We start from the raw sequence: 22,715 nt of genomic DNA, 5'->3' as shown, positions 1-22,715 counted from the left end.
CTGAAGGGAACTTTTCAGAGTAAAATACAGTACATGTGGAAATCTTGTATTTCTGAAACAGCATTCTGAACTGGTTCCTGGTTCTGTTTTCTGCTTTCTTCTTCTCCCAAGAACCCTCTTCATCTTTCTCTGCACAAAGCAAAGCTGACCCTATAGCTTTTGTAGGATCTGTCGTGGGACAGTAGACTGTAAATTTATCATTCATGTAGGAGGTAAGCAAGAACAAGCTGTTTAGGGGGATTAGGTCTGAAAACAATTGTTATTCAGTCTGGACAGTAATGTTTTCCCCTTTTGCCTTTTTTTTTTCCCTTCTGTTTTTTTGTTTCCCTAAAGCTTAATATGTTGTGAGAGTCTCTACAACCTTTCTGATGGACTTTCTGTTGCACCTTGACAACGTTTGACAGAGCATCTCTTTTGCTGTGAATTCCTTGAACTTACGTTGTCGCCCCATCTCAATTATGCTTTGGGCACAATATGCAGTATGGGCTATACCTTGTTTTAGATGCACCCTAGAGCTTTGCAAATGAAAGGAATCCAACAGTTGCCTGCAAAATAATTTTACAATGCATGGTGTATAATTTTTATTTGTAAGGGTTACTGTTGTCTATAAGGAGCTTCACAAGCATCGTTTAATTTTTACAGAAATCATTCTATGTGATGGTGAAAAATGAAAAATCCTTTGGCTTTGAAGCCATTGTTTGAGGGTATCTCATCCTAAATTTCCTTCAAGGGATTTCTTTGTTCAGCCACTCCAAAATTCTATATTTATTACAGGGGTTACTGAAGGTTAAACTTGGCGTGAGCATTTGAAATATTTAAAAGCATAGCATCCTGTAGATGAAATAGAGCAATAAAAATGTGCATGATTGCTGAATCAATATTATACCATTTCCTGTATACTGAATTCCTTCATTTATGGTGAAAAATACCTGTCTGTTTACTTCTTATCTTCTGTAAATATCACGCCTATTTTTTTACCCCTCCTCTTTCCTCCTCCCTTTGTATCTCCTCCCCTGTGATAGAATCAATTGCATCAGTGGATATTATATAAAGAAAAGTTTTCAGTGGAGTTCCCAGTTCACCCGCCTTAGCCACCATGGGGCTAAGAGTTGCCAGCCTTTTTATGCTCTGGCTGGCTCTTTCCTATGCAAATGAAATAAAAAAAGGTAAGCGCTAGAAACAAAATGGTAGCAGATTGCCTCCTGGAAAAGAGGGAGAGAATTAAAATACTGCTGCAGAGGTAGAAGGAGGCAGTGCATTTAAACAACACACTGGATTTTTAAGGTGCCTTAAATTTCTTAACATTTCAGATACTGAGGCTACATGGCTCAGCCAACATAGTTAGATACTGCTCTCTTTGGAGAGATTAGTACCTATATCTATTGCATTGATCTCTAGTTTGGTGTGCTAGGAAAATATTTTCAGTGTTGCTTTTCTTTCCATGTATTGAGACTTTCCTAGGTATGGCAACTACTTGGCAGAAAGTGACTATAGGAGTTTGGGAGGTTCATTGTTACAGCAATGAAGAAAGTGGTTGATTGTGCCTTCCGTTACTTTGGAATGACAGAAATACTTTCTTCAAAAGTGAATGTAGTAACATTGGACAAAGCTTATTTTGTCATTCAGGACATTGATAATCCTTCTGTAAAAGCTCTAATTCACTCTATTTGTTCTCTATTTGTACTCTATTAGTACTCTATCAACTTTGTTTGAAGTGTTGAAATGGAGCTTTTATACTGAAAACTATTTTTGGAGGAACAGGTGATGAATTCTGTGCAGCGATCAGGTTTGGGGTATTGGTCTTGGTCTGCTGCGTCTTGAATTCGGCAATGGGAGGAAAGCATTATCTTGCATTTGGTATCCCAGCTGTGAGCTCTGGGAGAATCTCTGTGTAGCCTTCCTTCTGGGGAGAGAAGCATACCAGCTTGGCTGGTTGTCTCTGGGTATGATTGATACCATCTCCAAGTAAAATAACTTGGAGGTCCCCTTGGTGGTCTCGCTTTCTCAAATTAAACACTGTAAGAAAATCTTGCGAAGATGAGTGGCATGTGTGCTTTTGGTACCTTGGCAAGCTTCCCAAGTATGCTCAGCTTTTATGTTCACCCGTAATCTACAGCATCTTGAGATTTATCAGATATTGTGTTAATTTTTATTATTTGTTGTATAGATGGCTGGGAAGGGAACAAATATAATCATCTTCATCTCCTGCTATTGCAAAAAAAAGTTGTGTTGTTTTTTTTTTTCTCCTACCATGGTTATTTTCTTACCTATCTTCTGAAGAATTTCTATTCTGTAGTAATAGAAATCACTACTTCTGTTAGGAAAAGAATGAATTCTTTAAAAACTACTGTTGTGCACAAGTCCTTTCATAACATTTAACCTATTTGCCTTCCAGAGTAGGAGTGGTACTTCCTTGGTTTCCTAACTCTGTTTCCTTTCTACTGCATGTTGCATCAGGGAAGAAAATAGCTCTTAGAAATATTTAATATTGCTAAAAATAATACTGTGATTCAGAATAAATTCATATGTTTGGCGAAGCAGCTCCATTGCACTGATGCACCAGCTTGTTATTGGTCAGATGGTTAAGTTTCCCCACCTGATACAGACCAGTTCCTTCACCTCAGTAAGGATTATAAGATATACCCAGGTCTCAGCAGTATTTGTTAATGTCTTATTTTCCATTAAAGATTCACATCTCTTCTGCTTAATAGGCAGATACTTGATCAGGCTTGAGATCTGTGGAATCACTGTGCACAGAATTGCAAGTGTTTTCTACTGTAAAATGCAACACAGCTTTTCTTGACGCCAAGTCATTAATTTCACTTTTTTCATGCCTATTTCTTTTTCATCACTTAACAGGAAGGACAAGAAACCATGGCCACTATGTCTGCAGCACTTGGGGAAACAACCATTTCAAAACTTTTGATGGAGACATCTATCAATTCCCTGGTATTTGCGAGTATAATTTTGCTTCTGACTGCCGAGAGTCTTACAAGGAGTTCTCTGTCCACATTCAGCGTGGTCTGAACAGCAATAACCACCCTGAGATCCAGTATATTCTGATAACAATCAAGGACTTTACGGTGTTCCTCAGACCAAAACTGACTGTGGTGGATGGGCGGATGTAAGTTCCTTTACTATAATAGTATTTCAGAGAAATGTGCTGGGAAGATAAAAGCAGGATTGATTCTTTACACAGCTGTCTATACCATTAAGGTAACTGCTACAAGCATTTCCACAAGCAAAAAAAAGCCCTTTGAAATCCAGCATAAAAATTGCTTTGGGGAGGGGCTTTAGTATTAATAGTAATTTCTACACTGGCATAAAGGATGATTTAAATGCAAGTCCAGAAGAGGTTTGAGTGAATTGTTCTTCTTCTGGTTGTGCAGGAAACAATGCAGCTCATGAGTCAGATCTTTCACTGGCATAAAATGACATAGCTTCATTTGTTTTATGGCATCACCTTGAGTTTACCTTAGCAGATGGTCTAGCAAATGAAGATGCTAGATGCATTTTCAAATGCATCTAGCATCCTCAAAATGAAGAGGCATTTCTCCAGGGTCTTTTTCTCTTATTTTGTGGCAGAAGAGAGGTGGTTTTTTCTGATCTTCATAAATAATTCTTTAAGGTCCGATGGCCATTCCTCAAGGGATTATAACAGATATAATGCAGGTCAAAATTTACACTAATTTGTATGTGGCAATATGTACTTTTTCACAGTGAGCTGTAGCATTTTTCTCCTCCTGTAACATGGTTGCACAAGGAACTATTCTGACACCATTACTGGTGCCGAGTAGTGTCTTAACCTAGCCTTTCCTATCATTAGCCTATCCTTTCAGTGTGTGTATCTATACACACTGAAACAGGTGAAGCAACTCATAGGTTAAGACATAGTTCTAAAGATGGAGGAAACTGACTGTTAGTATGTCTTAGCATAATTTAAAAAAAGTTCTTTCTATTATCATTGTGGGACTGGGTTTTGTCCAGAATTCAGCTTTTGCTCTGAAGTTAGGAAGCCACTGCAGTGAAAATCTGTTCAAGGATAGAAAATAACATTCAGTTTTCCAAGGATCATGCCAGAATGCATAAGAAAATGACACAAAGTTATAAAAAATGCATTCTTGCCCCAAATTGAAAAAGCCCTTTATTGTGTACTCAGGTCTTAAAAAGAACTCCATGAAAAACAAGTTTAGAAATCCTTTAAAAATTGTTTTTCCTAAACCAAACCTCTTTTTGTCTTGGGTAGTGTTCATAAAACAATAGATCCCTTCTGAACAGGTTTTTGCTGCATGGGGGATTTAGTCTTTTGTAGAACTTAATTTCCCATATTGCTCTTTAAGTGACATATGATCCATTGTCATGTAAAATAGCATTTCACACCCCTGAAGTGAAAACTGTAATGTTTTCAGAAAATGTATGAATCAGAAAAATGTATGAATTTGCCTTTTGGTACCTGATCCAGTGACTGACTGAATGTCCTAGTATTAGAAAAAAAGAGAAATATTCCATGCTGTGATAGGTAAAAGGTGAAAAGCTGCCAAATGTTTTATAATCCCTCTCCAAAACCATGATCTCTTAAGGCCTCATTGTCCAGAGGATGAACAATGCAGCCAACAATGCAGCCAAAGGCTTCTGAGTTCCCTCCTAGTATTTAGATGTATAAGTCATTTGGCCATGTTAAAAATGCCTGAGGTAAATAGTTGGAAAAATCCCAGTGACAGGAAATTAGGAGCTAAATTTTCCCAGTCAAGAGATGAGTTAAGAGGAGATCTGCATAGACATACGTGAATCCTGATAGGTACCAATTATATTGGCAGATCTGTAGAAAATGAGCTGGTTATTTCGACTGGATTCCAGTTTACACTACTTCTGTTTGAACAGACTCTGGTTCTTTAGATTTTATAGGATGAGGCTGCTCACCAAAACCCCTTTATTGCTGAATGAAATTCAGCAGTGTGACTTGTTACATAGTGCACTATAAGACAGATGTACAAGAACAGGAGAGAGATCTGGTGAACTGATTCTTTATCAGACAAAAACATCTATTCTCAGCCTTCTGCAAAATATCTTCTGTCACATTAACATGCCCTGCTGTCACCATTAACAAGCTTGGTCCTGTCAACCGAAAACTGATGAACTAACTGCTGAAACAAACTACTGAATTCCTCTTAATGTGGTCCTTTCTTTTCAAACTTTTGTTGGCAGTCCCTGTATCTGCCTGTGGTTATGAACTCTCTCTTGAGGAGGAAGATCTTTGCAAAGGAACATTCATTCTCTCAGAAATGGTTGTCAGATCTTTTGGTAAAGAAAAGCTTCCGTTTATGTTGTTACTTCTTTCACTGAACTAAACTATTAGTGAGTGAATATCCTCCGTTAAAACCACAATGATGATGGTTTTTCCTTTGATTAAGTTGAAGACATTTGACATTTTGTCTTTTTTCTTAAAGAATCCTTACCCTTGGGGAGGTTTTGCCTCTGAAATTGCTTTGCCTTTTAAAGGCAATGAGTTATAGCATCAAGTGTCAGAGAGAGAGGATTTTATGCCTCATTAAAACAAGGCATCCTGTGCAGCTAGGATCAGGTAGACAGAGACTGGTTTCTCTATTCATTACGGTATCTGGCTTATTAACAGACATTCATGTCACCCCTTATGTGTCTGTACTAATACAAAGTCTCTGATTTTTTTCCTAGTGTGAAGACACCTTACTACAGCTCTGGTGTGCTCATTGAGAGCAATGACATTTACACCAAGGTTTATGCCAAATTAGGCCTGACTCTGATATGGAATCAGGAAGATGCACTGATGGTATGTATGATTCAAGTATTTTTTATTTCTTGGGTTTAACAGACTACTGTATACTGAACAGAAGTAGAATCTCACAAACTGAACAGAGCTAGAGTGTTAGGCTGACTCATCGAACTGACACTCATAGTACCTTATTTTAAAAACATAAAGTTCCTTTCTCTGCAATGTGATAGATGTAGCAGTATGGCATGCAGATGATCTTACTGGTCTCAAGAAAGGCAGAAGGAGCTTTCTGAGAAAAAGCTAATGTTTTTGCTATAGCACCTCCACAATCCAATCTGCATTTTCTTTCATCTATCTTTTAAAGGACTGCCATCATCGACTTTCCTAATTTATAGCAAGACTTAAATTTTATCCCAGTAGGGAAAAAAAGAAGAAAAAAAAAAAGTCCTGTGATTTTAAGAATGCTTTCCTTTTCATCTTTATCACCATGGTGGTTACTGCCATTATTGAAATACAGGAGCTTCAGTCACTTCTTTCTGTTTTCTGTGTTAGTTTTTGCATCTAACTGTGTGTTTATTAACTATGTGACAAATCCATTTGCAATAGCTACTTCTCTAAGAGTTTTGGGTTCACCATCACCTCTGTCATTTAGCAACTTCCCTTTTGAGTGAATGTATTTGCTTTGGAATGTCTTCATGCTCCAGATAATTCTTTTCTGTTTTTTCTTTTTCTTTCCATTACCTAGGTGGAGCTGGACAGCAAATTTAATAACTATACATGTGGTCTCTGTGGGGATTACAATGGAGTTCCAATCTACAATGAGTTTATCAATGGAGGTGAGTCATCCTACCATACTGACAGATATCACAGAAGATAGGCTGATAAGCATTATGCATAGGAGCATCACAGGAGAACATATTTCACTTGAGAGATTTCTGTGATTGCCCCAGAATAAACATTAGGTTCCAGTGATGCATTCCTGGTCTAAAGTTATTTTATTCCAGATGAATGATCATCTTGCTCTTTTCTCTACTGGCCTTCTTTCTTTTCTCATTACCACTTTAAATTTTCAAGCACACTTAGGCATAATAGACATAATTCAGAGCAGAGACCTGTGTCTGACAGGCATATTTGATACCTTAGTAACTGTTTTCCTTGATCAGTGGAGTCCCAGGAATCAGATGCTCCTTGTTGTCAATTTTTGGGACTCAGCAAGTCCTCTTTCTAATTTTTTCTCATAGTTACAAGCTACAATTCAATTACGTATGGGAATTTACAGAAGATCAGCAAACCCAGCGCCAAATGTGAAGATCCTGATGAAACTCAGGCCCTTCCAAGCTGTAATGGGCATGTGAGTATTCCTAGTGGTGAACTTCACTTGCATGGGCACATGGAGACATCCTTGTGCTATGGTGAGCTAGCGTGTGAGGAGCTGGGAAGATTTTGTATCTTCCAGGGCAAATGGTTTCTTCTTCCTTTCTTGAATAACTGTTGCTGTTCAGAAGACAACAGTTTTTATGACAAGACAGGAAGTGTCTAGAAGCTCAGGTGCTTACAAATCTCTTAAATATTATAACTCTTCCTCCTTAGCGTGATGAGTGTGAGAGGTTGCTGACTTCCTCTGCATTTGCTGATTGTCGGTTACGTCTTAACTTGGAAATGTACATCCAAGCCTGCATGCAGGACAAGTGTGCCTGTAATGGAAACAAGGACTCCTTCTGCCTCTGCAGTACCATCTCTGAGTATTCTCGCCAGTGTTCACATGCTGGTGGCCGGCCGGGTGAATGGAGGACACAGTACTTTTGCCGTAAGCAGCTAAATAAATTTTACAAAGAAAAAAATATTTCATGGATGTAGCACTGTGAAACATTTAAATTCATTCCTTCTTTACAAAACTATAGACATATATTATAAATTTCATACCAGTAGTGCAATAAACTACATATTCTGTTCTTCCTGTTTTCTTCTTCTATTATCTTATTAAGAAATATTTTTCAGCAAGTAGAAATTCTGTTCCCATTAAAAAAACTGTGAGGTCTGATGCTGCAGATGACTGGGATAATCTGATCTATTCTAGACTAAAAGAAGAAAACGTAAAAAGCAGGGAAAGCAGTTTAGAAACAGACAAACATGCTTTGCCAGATGGAGTCTCGCTTGGGACACCACTGACCTGAGGGGAGTAGGGGATATGATCTGTGGTTTCTGAGGAATGATGGACTTTACGCTCAAATAACTGGTGGTGTCTTTCTCATTCTTTCAGCCAAGACCTGTCCTGATACCATGATCTATAGAGAAAGCAGCTCACCCTGCATGGATACTTGCTCACACTTGGAGATCAGCAGCCTTTGTGAGGAACACTACATGGATGGTTGTTTCTGCCCTGAAGGCAAGTGTTATTCTAGCTATTGTATATGGAACAAAACCAAGAACTCTGGCAAAAGAGGTCATAGCTAAAATTTGACTACAATAAAATGAATGTAGTCAAATTATATCTTAAAAATTAGTATTGCTACTCATTATTCCCCCCCAGGGGAACATATATAAAGTTTTTTAAAAAAGAGGTCATAGTTGATTAATTAATAAGTTATTTTATAGTTAAATCATATTAACACAATGACAGGTGATAAATCTGCTTTTTACTTCTCAACAAATGGACCTCTGCTAATATACAGAAAATCATAGTTTTTAGGTTGAATAATTCTGAGATAATGGACATTATTTGCCCAGAGAGTGATACTGAGGGAAAGTGAGTGAAATTCTCAGGCTTGCTGTCAAACTTAGGAAAAAAGATTACAATGATAGTCTACAGAGTATGCCAGAAGGACTGAAGATCTAAACATGTAAAATTCTGAGATTGTTCTTGTACACTTATATTAAGCTTTTCATCTGTGTATAGTTATATAAATGGATAGACTTAGATTTTCAAAGCTGGATAAAAGTGTTTTCCATGTGTCTTGTATTACAAAAAGTAGAAGCAGTATTCTTCCCAGTTTTGATAATCTCAGCCTCTGCTTTCTGCATCAAGTTGAGAACATGCTTCCTCTGAGAGTTTCTCCTTTATGGAAATTGTTTATTTCGGAAAGAGCTGGAGTAGTTTACTGTTGTGCTTTACAGGAACTGTGTATGATGATATTACTGAAAAAGGCTGCATACCTGCTAGCCAGTGCCACTGCAAACTCCATGGAAAGGAGTATTCACCTGGAGAAAGCATTACCAATGAATGTGAAGAATGGTAAGGATCATGGTTGTTTATACACCTTTCTTTGCATGACTGTAAATGGATTGGCATTTTTCAATCTTCCACTTAGTCATAGGAGACTTCCTGAAAACATTCGGAACCTAACTTTTATGTTGCATGTCTATACAACCAATTTTCTGAAAAGTTTTCTTGTATCTATGGCATACGGAAGAAGGGAAATCTTAAGGAAATGATCAAAGATAACGGTTTTAAAACACCTGGGGATGTCTTGCTGTTTGCTAGGTATACAGATGCTTTCAGTGCTCTCAGCTCCTGGAATATCTACAGGCATTTTTTTATTATTTGTCTGTTTATAGCACCTGTGATTCAGGCAGATGGACGTGCAAAGATCTACCCTGTCCAGGCACATGTTCAGTGGAAGGAGGTTCCCATATTACCACCTTTGATGGGAAGAAATACACCTTCCATGGAGACTGTTATTATGTGTTGGCAAAGGTACCGTGTGCTATAGGGCTTTTCTCTTGCAGAGTAAATACAAGTGTCTGTGCACTGATATGTAACAGCTGTGAATTGTTGTTTTATTCCATTTTTGTGGGACGAGGGAAGAGGAAATGCTAAAAGCTGTACGGGAAAATTCAGGATGCGCTGTAATAGCCCTATGGGGGAGTTGGGCACTTACTGCAATGGGTGGTTAACTTAGTCAAATAGTAGACTACATATGCTGTCATTATTCAGTGGAGTCCTTCATGTATAAGAAATCAAAGGATCACTGTGGCTGCATGGATAGGTAGACCAAAAATTGGCAGTTGTCAGGATTAGAAGCTCTCAGACAGATCTGTCATAGCTGTTTCTGTGTCTGAGTGTCAAAGTCAGCTAGGGAAAGGAGCTAGGCAGCTATTTCATTCATCTGTCCCTAAAATATCTGGTGCCTGTTCTTCTAGAGAATGACAAAGATCTTGTTGAACTAGAAACCATACCACTGAATTTGTTTGAAAGACGGTTCAGCTTCCAGAGCCAGTGCTGAAATGGTGGTCTTAATAGCTAAGTTCTATAGTAATTGTTATTGTAACTGATTACTTTAGTCTTTGTTTTGGAAATCATCTTGTGAAATTTTTGATTGGACTAATGGACGTTTATTTCCCTGTGATTGTAGGGTAATGTAAATGACAGTCATGCTCTCCTGGCAGAGCTGGCTCCCTGTGGCTCCACAGCCAGGCAGACCTGTTTGAAGACTGTTGTGCTGTTAGTAGATCACAAAAAAAATGTAAGTGTTCTGTGGGTTCTGCTAGATATGTTGAAAATTAGCGTATTTCCCTTACTGTGGAGCAACAACTAATTCTTCTGGAGTCACTATTGTGGATAGATAAGGCACCTCAGACAGGCTGAAAAACAACTCAGGCTTCTGCCTCGAGAACTCTAAGTAGATCTAAACTGAACAAAAGATGAGATTTAAATAGGCTGACTTTTTCCCCTCTTCCCTTCTCTGCTCTGTGCTATATGATTATTCTCACTGTATTCCAGGCTGGCTGGAAGTAAGAGTACCATTCTTCCTCCCCTCACAGTATTTTACTTTATTCAGATATAATTTTATAGATCTAACTGAGTCTTTTTCAGAAGAGATCCCATCTTTGAATGTTGATACAATCCGACCTTCTTAAATATTTATATTTTCATTCACTTTAACATTCTGTTTGGTTATGGGAATATCTAGACTATATTTATATACAATTTTACATACATGTACACATAATTTTCCTCCTGTGTTTCTGGTCTTCCATGTCCTTGCCAGCATAACTAGAACAAAACCAAACCAAATCAGAAACCCATCATTTTATGTTTCTGTATATAGAGACTAGCATTTTATGAGGAAGTTTAACAAACTGCTTTCTTACCATGCCAGAATCATACTAAACCATTACACTGAAGCTGTGGCACATGCTTTTATAGGGAATAGGAACTTGCTATAGATCCTAAAGGCCCAATATTTTCTTTTACTTGCTGAAACCAAGGTGCCCAATACAAACAAGCTTTGCATTTCATTACTGTCATAAGTTATTGTAGGCAGGTGTAAGTGAAACACAGAATAGCAAGACGAAATCTTACTTGTATCCTATGGATCTGCTACCACATTCAATTTTCAGACAGATTCTTGCTTTCAAAGATTTTAAGTTCTAGTCACAGTCTGTGCAAAATGTCTCCCCTCTTAATTTTTTTTTTTTATTAGTTCCTTTTCCTCTCAGTACCTGGAACCTCAATGATTCTATTTGCTATTATGCAGGTGGTGGTTTTCAGGTCAGATGGCAGTGTGTTACTGAATGAGATGACAGTGAATGTGCCTCATGTGTCAGGTATGGGACATAGCCTTGTGCGTCGTGTGTCACACACGTGACTTCTCATGTGGGGGTGTATTTTTTCAGAGGCAAAAGTTGAAGAGAGGCGTATTAAATTTGTTCAGATTTTGGAACAACTTGGGGATTAATGTGATTTAATAGTCTTCACTGCGAATTTCATGGGCAGAATGACTCTGTATAAAGCGAATGATTGAAAAAACTGTCCCTTCATTTTTTTCATACATCTTGACTATACTTCAGCATGTAGCTTGGGAAAGAGGAATTGTCATGGCTTAAATTTAAAGCAGATAACCTGCCTATAAAGAGGGGTATTTAGCACTTTCCAAGTCCGGCTACATGGTGTGGGCATGTCCTGGCTCTCAGTCATGGTGAAGCTCAGGCATGTCTACGCCACCCCACTTCTTGCCCATGATTTATTTTTTCCTGTAGGAAGAAAGTCTGGCAGAAGGTAACTGCTGTATTTCTGGTCAATCAGGGCAGGAAAGACAGATGTACTATGTAGCACCCTCTCATCTTCCCAGCTCACTGGAGACATCAGCAGCTTTTTATATAATCAGTGGGTTTAGACAGACACTTTCAGAGGCTGACTCTGATCACCTAATTTAGGAGCCTAACTTCTGGTGGAAGATCACTATCAGACAGCAGCTGTGAGCTCTGGGAGTAACTTTTGAAAGAAATGTACAACTTCTCTTTGTAACTCCTGTTTAGATATGTTCAGGCAACACACTGACACAGTATGGGTTGCTTCTTATTTACTGGCCTTTCTGCAGATGGCAAGTTACTTGCAAGAAAGTAATTCTTTATCTGAAAGGACAAGTATTCATGGGATGATACATTCATGAATGCTTGTGCAAAACCAGTTACAGTGTGTAGCTGAAAGTTTAGAGAAATTAAAGTGCTCTAGGCAATAAAATAGATCATCTAATAAGTAGATTAAATAGATAAATAGAGCATATAATAATAGATTTGCTATAAGAAGTTGGTTAGCCAGTAGATGTTGTGGTTTTTGACTTTAGTGAAGCTTTTGATACTGTCTTTCAGAGTATCCTTCTGGACAAAATGTCCAGCATATAGCTAGACAAGTCCATAATAAGTTGGGTGAACAAGTGGCTGACAAGTCAGGGTCAAAGAGTTATACTAAATGGTTTTACATCAGGCTGGTGCCAGTCACCAGTGGGGCACCCCAGGGCTCAATTTTAGGGCCAGTGCTCTTTAATGTTTTTATAAAGGATCTGGATGCAAGAGTCGAATGTACATTAAATAAGTTTGCTGATGATACTAAATTAGGAGGAGCTGTGGACTCCCTCAAAGGTAGAGAGATCTGGATAGACTTGAGAGTTGGGCAATTACCAACCATATGAAATTTAACAAGAGCAAGTGCTGGATTCTGCACCTGGGTTGGGGTAATACTGGTTATACATACAGGCTGGGGGATGAGAGGCTGAAGAACAGCCCCGTGGAAAGAGATCTGGGGGTTTGGGTTGATGGCAAGTTGAATATGAGTCAACAGCATGCCCTGGCAGCCAGAAGGGCCAACTGTATCCTGGGGCGCATCAAGCACAGCATAGCTAGCCCGTCAAGGGAGGTGATTGTCCCACTCTACACTGCACTGGTGCGGCCCCACCTCGAGTACTGTGTGTAGTTTTGGGCACCTCAATATAAGAAGGACATCAAACTATTAGAGTGTCCAGAGGAGGGTGAGAAAGATGGTGACAGATCTTGAGGGCAAGACTTGTGAGGAGCAGCTGAGATCACTTGATTTGTTCAGTTTAGAGAAGTGAAGGTGGAGGGGCGACCTCATCACAGTCCACAAGAGGAGCAGCGGAGGGAGGTGCTGATCTCCTCTCTCTGGTGACCAGTGATAAGACACAAGGAAATGGTATGAAGCCACATCAGGGGAAGTTCAGATTGGACATTAGAAAAAATTCTTCACTGAGAGGGTAGTCAGTCACTGGAACAGGCTCCCCAGGGAAGTAGGCAGGGCTCCAAGCCTGTCAGAGTTCAAGGAGCATCTGGACAATGCATATAGCTTAGTTTTAGGTAGTCCTATGAGGAGCAGGGAGTTGAACTCGATGATCCTTACGGGTCCCTTCCAACTTGATATATTCTATGATTCTATGATTCTAATTAGGAAGCCCAGTTCCTCCACTATTTTGTATGTCAGTTCTCCCGATTTTTCTGTAATGGCTTGATTAACTTATGTATAGATATCTAAAATTTTATTATTAGTAGTATTTAGCTATGTATTGGCTTGTAGAGACACACCTATTACTTATTGTATGCAACAGTGCTGGGTTAATACTTTCTCAGAAAATCTCTTGCTCTTCAGATTGCTCAGCATTAATGAGTTAGCATTGAAGCTGTATTGCAGAAAATCTGAATTTGGTTCTGATCGCAGGGATGAGTCATTATAGGTAATCAACTTATTAAGTTAGTGGGGACCAGCACTGTATCTAGTTGGACAGTGATTTTTAGAGGAAAAAAATGATTAATTTGATCCTGGTGACAGAGTTTTCACGGCAGGTGATATCTTAGAATCTAATAAGTGTTTCTTTCAGCAGCCTATGTGTGTGTTTACTGCACAGTTCATGTTTTGTTTTTCAGCCAGCTTCTCAGTATTCAAGCAGTCTTCTAACTACCTTGTTGTACAAACTTCTTCTGGGCTTCAGCTGCAGATCCAGTTGTTTCCAGTCATGCAGCTGTTTGTGACTGTGGATCAATCAGTTCAAGGAAAACTTCAAGGCAAGTGTCTTTTCAAATGGGAAGCAAAGCCATGCTGTTCCATAGCTGAAGAGTCATGTATTCTTTACAAGAGTGATAATTTGTGCTACTTATTGATTCAAGAGGAGGAAACTAAAAGCAGGAAGCAAAACGTTGGAAGAGAATTCACTCAAGCAAACTAGAAATGCATTTTTATTATTTCATATTGAAGCAATCTATCACTCCAGTGCCAGTATGTTTCTTAGAATATTCCTTACTTTTGTATTCGGTTTAATTTTTAACCGCCCACAAAACCAGGCTTTTGGTGCATTTTGTGGTTTTAATATCATCAGAAAGCATAAAAAATACAGGTTAGGGCCATGATCTCCTGAGGCAGAGATATATTCATAAAGACTATTCTTCTCAAGAGGTTAAAGATTTAAAAATAGGGCTCCTAAATCTCCAGTACTTATAGTACACATTAATACTGAAGTGGAACAATTAGTTGTATGAACTTCTGTTTCTAATGTTTGTAATCAGTTGTCCCTTTCCCTTTGACCTTTTAGAATAAGGAGTAATAATTAGGTAAAGTTTTTACCTTCTTTTTCAATAGGTCTTTGTGGAAACTTTAATGGGATGGAAGGTGATGACTTTAAAACCACCAGTGGGCTGGTAGAAGCTACAGGATCTGCCTTTGCTAACACATGGAAAGCTCAGTCCACCTGTAAAGATCAGGTAGAAAAGCTGGAAGACCCCTGCAGTCTCAGCATTGAAAGTGGTAAGCACACTAATAAGTCAAATGGTTGGCTTCTGCCAGAATGAGCAGCGTTTGCTGTACATTACTGCAACAAGTGTGTAAGAGTTGTAGTGTAACATTGAAGTTTTTTTAGAGGACTGTCAAATTAATAATTAATTTCTGCGAGTATGTATACATACGAGCACTGATTTCCCATCAAAGTGAAGTGAAAGTTTAGGGGGTGATTGTAGAGGAATCCTGAACTGGAAGATAGGGAAGCAAGGTCATTAATTTACATTATCTGCAAAGGCAGCTTGTATTTCCTAGTATTATTTATCCCTATGTTTAACTTAGCTTTATGGTCCCCAAATGGAAAGGGCTGTCACAATTCCATGTAGACAAGTTGCAGCAGTAAGGTATGATTTTTGATTTTATGATTGCGTGTCTACTGCTATATAACTGAATTAGAGAATAGAAATATATGCACAGTGATTGCATGTAGTTTCTCCACTCCCCAAAGTGCACACAGTTCTCTCATTTGTATTGTTGCATTGCATTTATGTGACAACATAACTAGACATGGCACAAGGAAGATAGGTGAATGTAATGAATATAATGATATAATTTCATTTTTCTCCTTTTTTGCAGCAAATTATGCTGAGCATTGGTGTTCTTTGCTGAAAAACTCAGAGGGTCCTTTTGCAAGATGTCATTTAATCATTGATCCTTCAGAATACTATAAGGTATTGTAATCTTGCACTCATTTTAGTACTGCTTTATTTCGGACAGATGACTAGATATTTATCATTGTTCAAACATTTGAGACATTACTGAATAGCTTGCCCGTAAGAGCTAGTGAAGTTTTTGCAGTGATTAACTGAGGCAACACAGCATGCATCTAAAGTGTCTCCTATGATGAGATCTTATGGAATGCTGCTGAAGAAAACGGTAAATTTATTCTTCTGATTTCTTATGTTTTGTATTTAATGTATATTTTTATGGGATTAGATATTTGAACTGAAAAGAAGATTAAAGAGATGCTGGTGTGCACAGAAAGTTTAAGTCTACCCTTACACACTAGTTACTATTAAGTCAGGAAAAAAAAAAAAGTAAATATTTATTAAGTTTCCTGTATTGGTTGGAATGTATCACCAAATCATTTTCATGCCAGAATCTCCATGGTTTCTTTTTCCCCTGTACTCATCACTGTTAAGCAGTAAGTGAGGCTTACCTGAGCAAACCCCAAGAAATTCCTAAATCTTTGCTCATACCTTCAACTCAGTTGGGGCTCAAATTCGGTGAAGATCTTCACAGATCTGGTTGATATTTCACCATTATGATTTTTAATTTTTATGGATCTCTGCATTTCTGAGTTGTAACTGAGAAAGAATGGTATATCAAAATCCTTTAAGAAAGGTGTTGTTAGGAGGCTGGTTACTTTTTAAAGGTTCAAGAGGCTTGGCTAAGGTTAGGATAAGCATCAAAACATTTTCATTGTGTATGAAATGAAGCAGCCCTCTCAGTCTCTGGCCTTTGTCTATTCCTTCCATTGTTCTCTGGTCATGGGAATTAATAAAAACAACGTCAGAAAAAGGACACAAGTTATTTCATAGCAACTGAGTAGCAATTGCCCATTGGTTTCCTGTGGGCTTACTGACCCTTTCGTTGTTTTTTCAGAAATGTAAATATGACACCTGCCTCTGCGAAGACAATGAAGAATGCTTGTGTGCTGCGTTGTCCTCTTACTCAAGAGCCTGTGCTTTCAAAGGGATCATACTGGGAGGCTGGAGAAAAAGTGTCTGCAGTAAGTAGTGGAACTGTAATCCCTGTGGAATTAATTAGCCACAAGAAATAAGCAGGTTCTCTCTGAATTTGGTTGCCAGTGATCTCAATGTTAAGGGATTTGGAGTATCTTAGAAATGTCTAAGGGACTTAAAAGAGACCATGTTTATAATATTTACTAATTCATGCTATATTTCTTTAGCTGTCGTTTGCTCATGACATATTTAAAAGTAGAAAGCAATATTTTTCACTTTCACCTTCTTTCCCCAGTTTAAATAATAAGGCTGCTTCTGTCTTTGACTAATGGAATCCCAGCCATCATGGCTTTTACATTACCTTTGCTTATCAGTATCTTTGTTTATCACTGTGCTTGCTTTTCATCAACAGTACAGTATTGTTGAGATTAGGAGTTATTACATTGTGGTCTCTCTCTGATTATCAGTATGTGAAACAAATATGGGGATGAAAGTAGAAACTATTAGTAGCAGTTAGTAGCAGTTAAAAAAAAGTCTTCAACTAGTGAACAAAGTTAGGCTAGCATTACTTGCGACTTGGGATATTTTTGTACTTTAATAAAATCTAAGGGAGTATTTTTACCATTACATGCTGCACAGCCAAAGAAACCAAACCAGAAATGTCAAGGTTAAATTGTCCATCCTGCATCCCTTCTTTATTGGTTTATTTTTCCTCCAGCTAGTGAAGTGTCTGCCTGCCCAGGAAATCAAATCTTCCTTTACAATCTTACAATCTGCCAGCAAACCTGTCGTTCCCTTGCTGATGGTGAAAAGCATTGCTTGCAAGACTTTGCTCCTGTGGATGGCTGTGGCTGCCCATATAATACATACTTGGATAACCAGGATACCTGTGTGCCCATCTCTAAGTGCCCATGTTATTACAAGGGATCATACCTGGAACCAGGGGAATATGTCACAAAAGATGGAGAACGTTGGTATGTTTTATTGTGGCTTCTTGTTCGTGGGGATAAAAGCCCTTTTAAAATTTGCTTATTAGGTGTAAGCTACTTAGCTTTTTTTGGTGCTTTAATGGACATTGGTAATATGTTTCACACCGTCTTCATGCTGAGCAAAGCATCATCCTGTTGCAATGTAATTTATTAATACTTGAGAAGTGCAGCTTTGTTTGGAGGTGTGAGTACTGGCCTTCACAGATAAATATTACTCTGAAGGTACACTGTTAATAGGGTTTTGTTGAGCAGAGGGGTAAAAGGAAGATAAAAGGTCAGCTATAATGGTATGTTGGTTTCCTTTTCTGTGAGAGACAGATTACTTGTGTTTTCCACTGGAGGAAGGTCCCCTTGATATGTATTTACTGTAGTATAGGCTTTTGAAAGCAACTTTCACAATTCTGGTATTTTTTATCATGAACTCTGACAACTGTTTGCTGCATGAATCATCAGCGCAAACTGTGAAATACTGCCTTCTCTCATTTGGCACATGAAGCACACAGGCCAAAAAAAATTTGCAGCATATGAATTGAATAGGAATGAAAATATACTGTGGTGTATTCAAATGAAGGCTTTGATTTAAATTATCATTATTATCTGTTTCATTATTATCTGTTTCCTGAGTCATCAAAAAGCATAGTATTAAGGATTAATAGAATAGCTGTTATTCCTTAAAACATAACCTTTGGGTGCATTATGCCTAAAATCTTGCTACCCTTTTTCTCCAAGTGAAAATTCATGAGTGCACTTCAATAGAGTTCACCTTGAAATATCAGTAAAAATTATGCAGGATGTCTCTGATAAATACTCACAAATTTATATAAACAAATCATTAGATTTAAATTTAAGACACTGAGATGACGTCTTTTTAAATTTCTATTTACTTCACTTCTTTTCTAGTGTTTGCCGAAATGCGAAGGTTGAATGTACTTCAGTGACAATAAGAATGAAAAGTAAGGGGCATTCTATAAAGTAAAGTAAAATAAAAACCATAACCGAACCTCCAAACCCAAACCTACACTTTCCATTTGAATTCTCCACTTATTTGTTTTGTGTCTTTGTTTTTTCTCTTTATGCATTTTCTCTTTGTTCTGTCTTCATCGAGCCTCTTTTTTTCAAAAGAATAGACATACCCTGAGATTCCTCTCTCAGTAACTACCACCTCTCACACACATTTCTTTTGCCTTTTCTTCATTCATCTAAACCAGCAATGTACCTTTCAGGTGCAACAGAATGTTCTTCTAACAAGACATACTTTGACTGCAACGCATCCCCAGAGTGGACTTTCCAAACACCTGTACAACTTAGTTGTCATACTCCTCAAACTGATCAGGTATGTATTCAATTTTTCTCTATGCCATGTTTCCTTTATTCTGTATTTTTTAAATGACACAGTGCAACACAGAAAATGCAGTTGTAACTAACAGTTTATGTCTCTTTGGTTTAATCTTCCTTTATTTCCTCCCCAACGATATTACTCTGTTGCCAAATTCATGATGATTCCCCTTATGGTTTCCCTCTCCTTTTTCTTTTTACTGTGTCTTAGTAGAGTCGCACCTCCCAAGTGAAATATGATCTGGGTTCTTAAACAATCAAAAAAGAAAAGAAAAACATTAGAAACATAGAAAGAAAAACCTTATAAAAGTAATAAATATTAGGCTGTTTGGTTATAAATGCAGTTTTTACCAGAGTGCTTATGAAGAAGTGGAAGAAAAATGCAGTGCTTTTTCATAAAGTAACAATTTCTCCTTATATTCCTTAGTTCCAGTCAGAGTGTGTCTCAGGCTGTGTGTGTCCTGAAGGTCTATTTGATGATGGGAAAGGCGGCTGTGTTGAGAAGAAGGACTGCCCATGCATTCATAACAACCAGTGGTATTCTCCTGGACAGCAGATAACAGTGGACTGCAACACTTGGTAAGTTATAATTTTGTACTCTCTTCTAGAATATATTCTATGCAGTAAATTAATAGTTATGTCTAGGCTACTGTACTACAGTGGCTGCGATAGCTGCAAGTATAAACCTTTATTTTCAGGCACACTTTTTGCTATCTAAGGAAATACAGATTGTGCTGAAAATATTGGGGTAATAGCTACCCCTGTTTTCAGTAGGCATCTCTTATTGGGAAAGTGCACTCATTTTTTAAATATAAATCTATCAGATCTAAAAAATGTAGCTGGCCAGAGTTAAAAATCATGTTATAGGCTTAAAAACAGGCTAACCTACTGAAGTTGGTACTTAAGACACTCTGTAACACTGAAATGGGTATTGTGCACATTATCACATTGTATCAGGTAGCTCCTTGGTTTGTTCTGTGGTTTTCCAAACAGCACACTCTTGGTGAGATCTGAAAATTCAACTCTTCTTCTCTCTTCTAGTATCTGCCAAAAGGGGGTTTGGAACTGCACTGAAGATGTGTGCTATGGGACTTGTATGATATATGGAAGTGGCCATTATATCACCTTTGATGGAAAATTCTATGACTTTGATGGGAGTTGTGAATATGTGGCTACTCAGGTAATACTCATCAGGAGGGCTGAAATAGCATCTGATTGCCTTGAAGATCTCCTTTCCTCTTTAGTTTTGTCATTCCTTATTGCCTGCCATCACTGTTCCTGAGGTGTTTACACATTCTGGCAAGATAAATTCTGTATTTTCAGTGCAGGCAAGCTGTGTGAATGTTTGGTGTTGTGGTTTGTTTTTGTTTTTTTTTTTTTTTCTGATACAGTGGTCATAAGGTGTATGTAACAGGACTATTTTATAGTGAGAGCTAACAGCTCATTATCAGTTGTGAAATAAATAAAAATTCTAAGTTTACAAAACAAAGACATTTATATTTACAGATATAATCCTAATCTTGTTTTATTGCCCCACTTGTCTCCCAGGTTTTGCCATACATGAGACTGTATTAACTGTTTATATCTATGCAGAGATGTATGCATATATGTTCGTGTGTCTGTAAAAATATATGTATATAAGATTTCACATATGAAGCAGCAGTAACGATCTATACGTTGTGGATATTTAAATGATTGTAATTATTATGAGATTGAAGTAAAAATTAAATATTCTATCTAATTTTCTTATGCTCATTTTTTCCTTTTTCAATAGGATTTTTGTGGTGACAAAAATTCTAGCGGCTCCTTCAGTGTCATCACAGAGAATGTCCCTTGTGGAACTACAGGAGTCACCTGCTCAAAGGCTATTAAAATGTTTCTAGGGGTGAGTAATGATACTCAGTGAGTATATATCAGTATTCAAGTATTTAGAAAAAGGTAATGCTCCAAAGCCACATCCCTAAAAGCAGCTATAACAAGTAAAGGTTAGAGGCCCTATTAAATTAATCTGTGAAGGTGTAGATTCTCAGGTACTGAAACCTCTCTCAAACAAAGGTCTTTCCTTTCTGTCATCTTGGGAAGTCAGCCCAGACTTTGAGCTGTTGGTTTCAGAATGAGTTGTATTGTTATGAGCATCTAATATTTTATCTCATCATAAAAGTTAGTGTTCTAATATTTCTCTTTTTATCTTTCAGAAAACTGAACTGAAACTGGAGAACAAAGATTATAAAGAAATTCAGCGAGATATTGGTGATGATGTGCATTATTGGAACAGGACAGTAGGCCTCTACCTCGTTATTGAGGCTAGCAATGGTGTGATGCTTATCTGGGATAAGAAGACTACTGTTTTCATCAAGCTGACCCCTGATTACAAAGTTAGCACCTGTCTGTCTTTTTCTGAAGTAGTAGTACGAATAGATAAATGAGATAAGGAAACATAAATGTTCTTTTATTCTGACTCCATGTTTAATTCCTATATCCGCTGCACATTGATGATTAGCTTGCATTATTACTATCACAGCTTGCAGAGGTGCTACTGGAGTTCCTTACGGTCTATCACAATGCATTGCAGAGGATGCATAGCATATGATTGCAATAAAGCTAAACATCTAAGACATTCCGAGTTTGTGAATATTAAGAGCCAAGCATCCAAAGTAATTTAGGGGATGAGAACTGACTGTACATCCACTTGGAAACCTGCATGAAATATCAGCCCTGAGTTAAAACCAAACTCTCTATGCAATGTATAGAGGTGGTTCTGATTTCTGAAAATCAGCATGCTGAATTGTAGAGTACTGAATTCATTGGGCTGAATGAGAAGGTGTGGGGTTGTATAAACAGGGACATACTGTTGCTTGAGGGGGCTTATGTACCTTAAATAGCACTACCAAAAATTTGCTATTGTGGGTAATTTGCTAAATTTTTTCTTTTAAGAAAAATGAGTCCCTGTCATTTTTTTCCATGGATGAAGAAATGGTGCTCATTATGTTAGAAGCTATTAATAAAAACAGTTTTGAGTAGAATGAAATGCCCTCAGGCTTATATTAATAGCTGAGTTATGACAAATTGAGAAGAATGGAAAATAAATTAATTCTTCTCATCTGAAAGAGGCTTAGCCACTCTTTAGTGTTATAAGTTGGATGAAGGGCCACCACAGAGACATGGAAATACACTATATATAATTGGTTTCAAAGAGGGAAGGCATGGCAGCTGAATATTTTGCTGAGTACACAGAAAATAAAGGTTTAATTTCTGCACAAATGGTTTGGAAGTGAACATGAAAATACATTATTTACACAGATAGTCAGTTGTCCTTTTTAATAACAATGTTTTGCCCTTACTTTATTAGAGTCTGTTTCTCACTTTCATGGTATATTTAAAATCTGTGTATATGTTAATTTTCTTTTCCAGGGCAAAGTGTGTGGTCTGTGTGGTAACTTTGATGATAAGTCTAACAATGACTTTACAACAAGGAGTGGGCTGCAGGAGACTAATGCTCTGAAGTTTGGGAATTCCTGGAAACAGTCTCCCATGTGCCCAGATGTCACACAAGAGATTAAGCCCTGTGATGTGAAACCACATCGGAAGTCCTGGGCAGAGAAAGAATGCAGCATCATCCAGAGTGCAGTCTTTAAAATTTGTCACTCCAAGGTTTGTAGAGGGCAGTAAGTGATGGGACAGCACAGTGCATTTCTATTACTGCAGAAGCAGAGATATCATCAGAAATGAATGAAGAGATGATTTAATAGAGTGATCTTCAATTAAGTCTTCAGTGCAGCTACAGGCATCAGCACATTTCAGCTAGCCTTAGTCAAAGAAGTTTGAGTACCTGTGGCAATGGGACTGTGTCAGTAGTGGTGCCAGCCCTGGCTGTACAAGCCCATATTCATCACCACAGT

At 37.9% G+C, this 22,715-nt stretch overlaps 1 protein-coding gene across 1 annotated transcript in view; it reads left to right on the top strand.

Annotated features, from left to right (window-relative positions):
* The first annotated feature begins 1,096 nt into the window (after positions 1–1,096).
* MUC2 (mucin 2, oligomeric mucus/gel-forming) overlaps positions 1,097–22,715 on the top strand; it is a 52,885-nt gene continuing 31,266 nt past the window's right edge. Inside the window, 23 exon segments of the mRNA XM_075501615.1 lie at positions 1,097–1,166; positions 2,860–3,124; positions 5,692–5,806; positions 6,495–6,585; positions 6,991–7,100; positions 7,340–7,556; positions 8,010–8,135; positions 8,864–8,981; positions 9,305–9,443; positions 10,102–10,212; positions 11,227–11,296; positions 13,904–14,041; positions 14,613–14,777; positions 15,384–15,478; positions 16,413–16,543; positions 17,215–17,466; positions 18,382–18,434; positions 18,705–18,814; positions 19,244–19,395; positions 19,858–19,996; positions 20,591–20,701; positions 21,012–21,191; positions 22,228–22,471. Coding sequence (XP_075357730.1) covers positions 1,097–1,166; positions 2,860–3,124; positions 5,692–5,806; positions 6,495–6,585; positions 6,991–7,100; positions 7,340–7,556; positions 8,010–8,135; positions 8,864–8,981; positions 9,305–9,443; positions 10,102–10,212; positions 11,227–11,296; positions 13,904–14,041; positions 14,613–14,777; positions 15,384–15,478; positions 16,413–16,543; positions 17,215–17,466; positions 18,382–18,434; positions 18,705–18,814; positions 19,244–19,395; positions 19,858–19,996; positions 20,591–20,701; positions 21,012–21,191; positions 22,228–22,471 — 3,202 coding nt within the window.

This window comes from Mycteria americana, chromosome 5 (genome assembly GCF_035582795.1).
Source record: "Mycteria americana isolate JAX WOST 10 ecotype Jacksonville Zoo and Gardens chromosome 5, USCA_MyAme_1.0, whole genome shotgun sequence".
Lineage (NCBI taxonomy): Eukaryota > Metazoa > Chordata > Aves > Ciconiiformes > Ciconiidae > Mycteria > Mycteria americana.
This window is presented reverse-complemented; position numbering and strand designations above follow the sequence as displayed.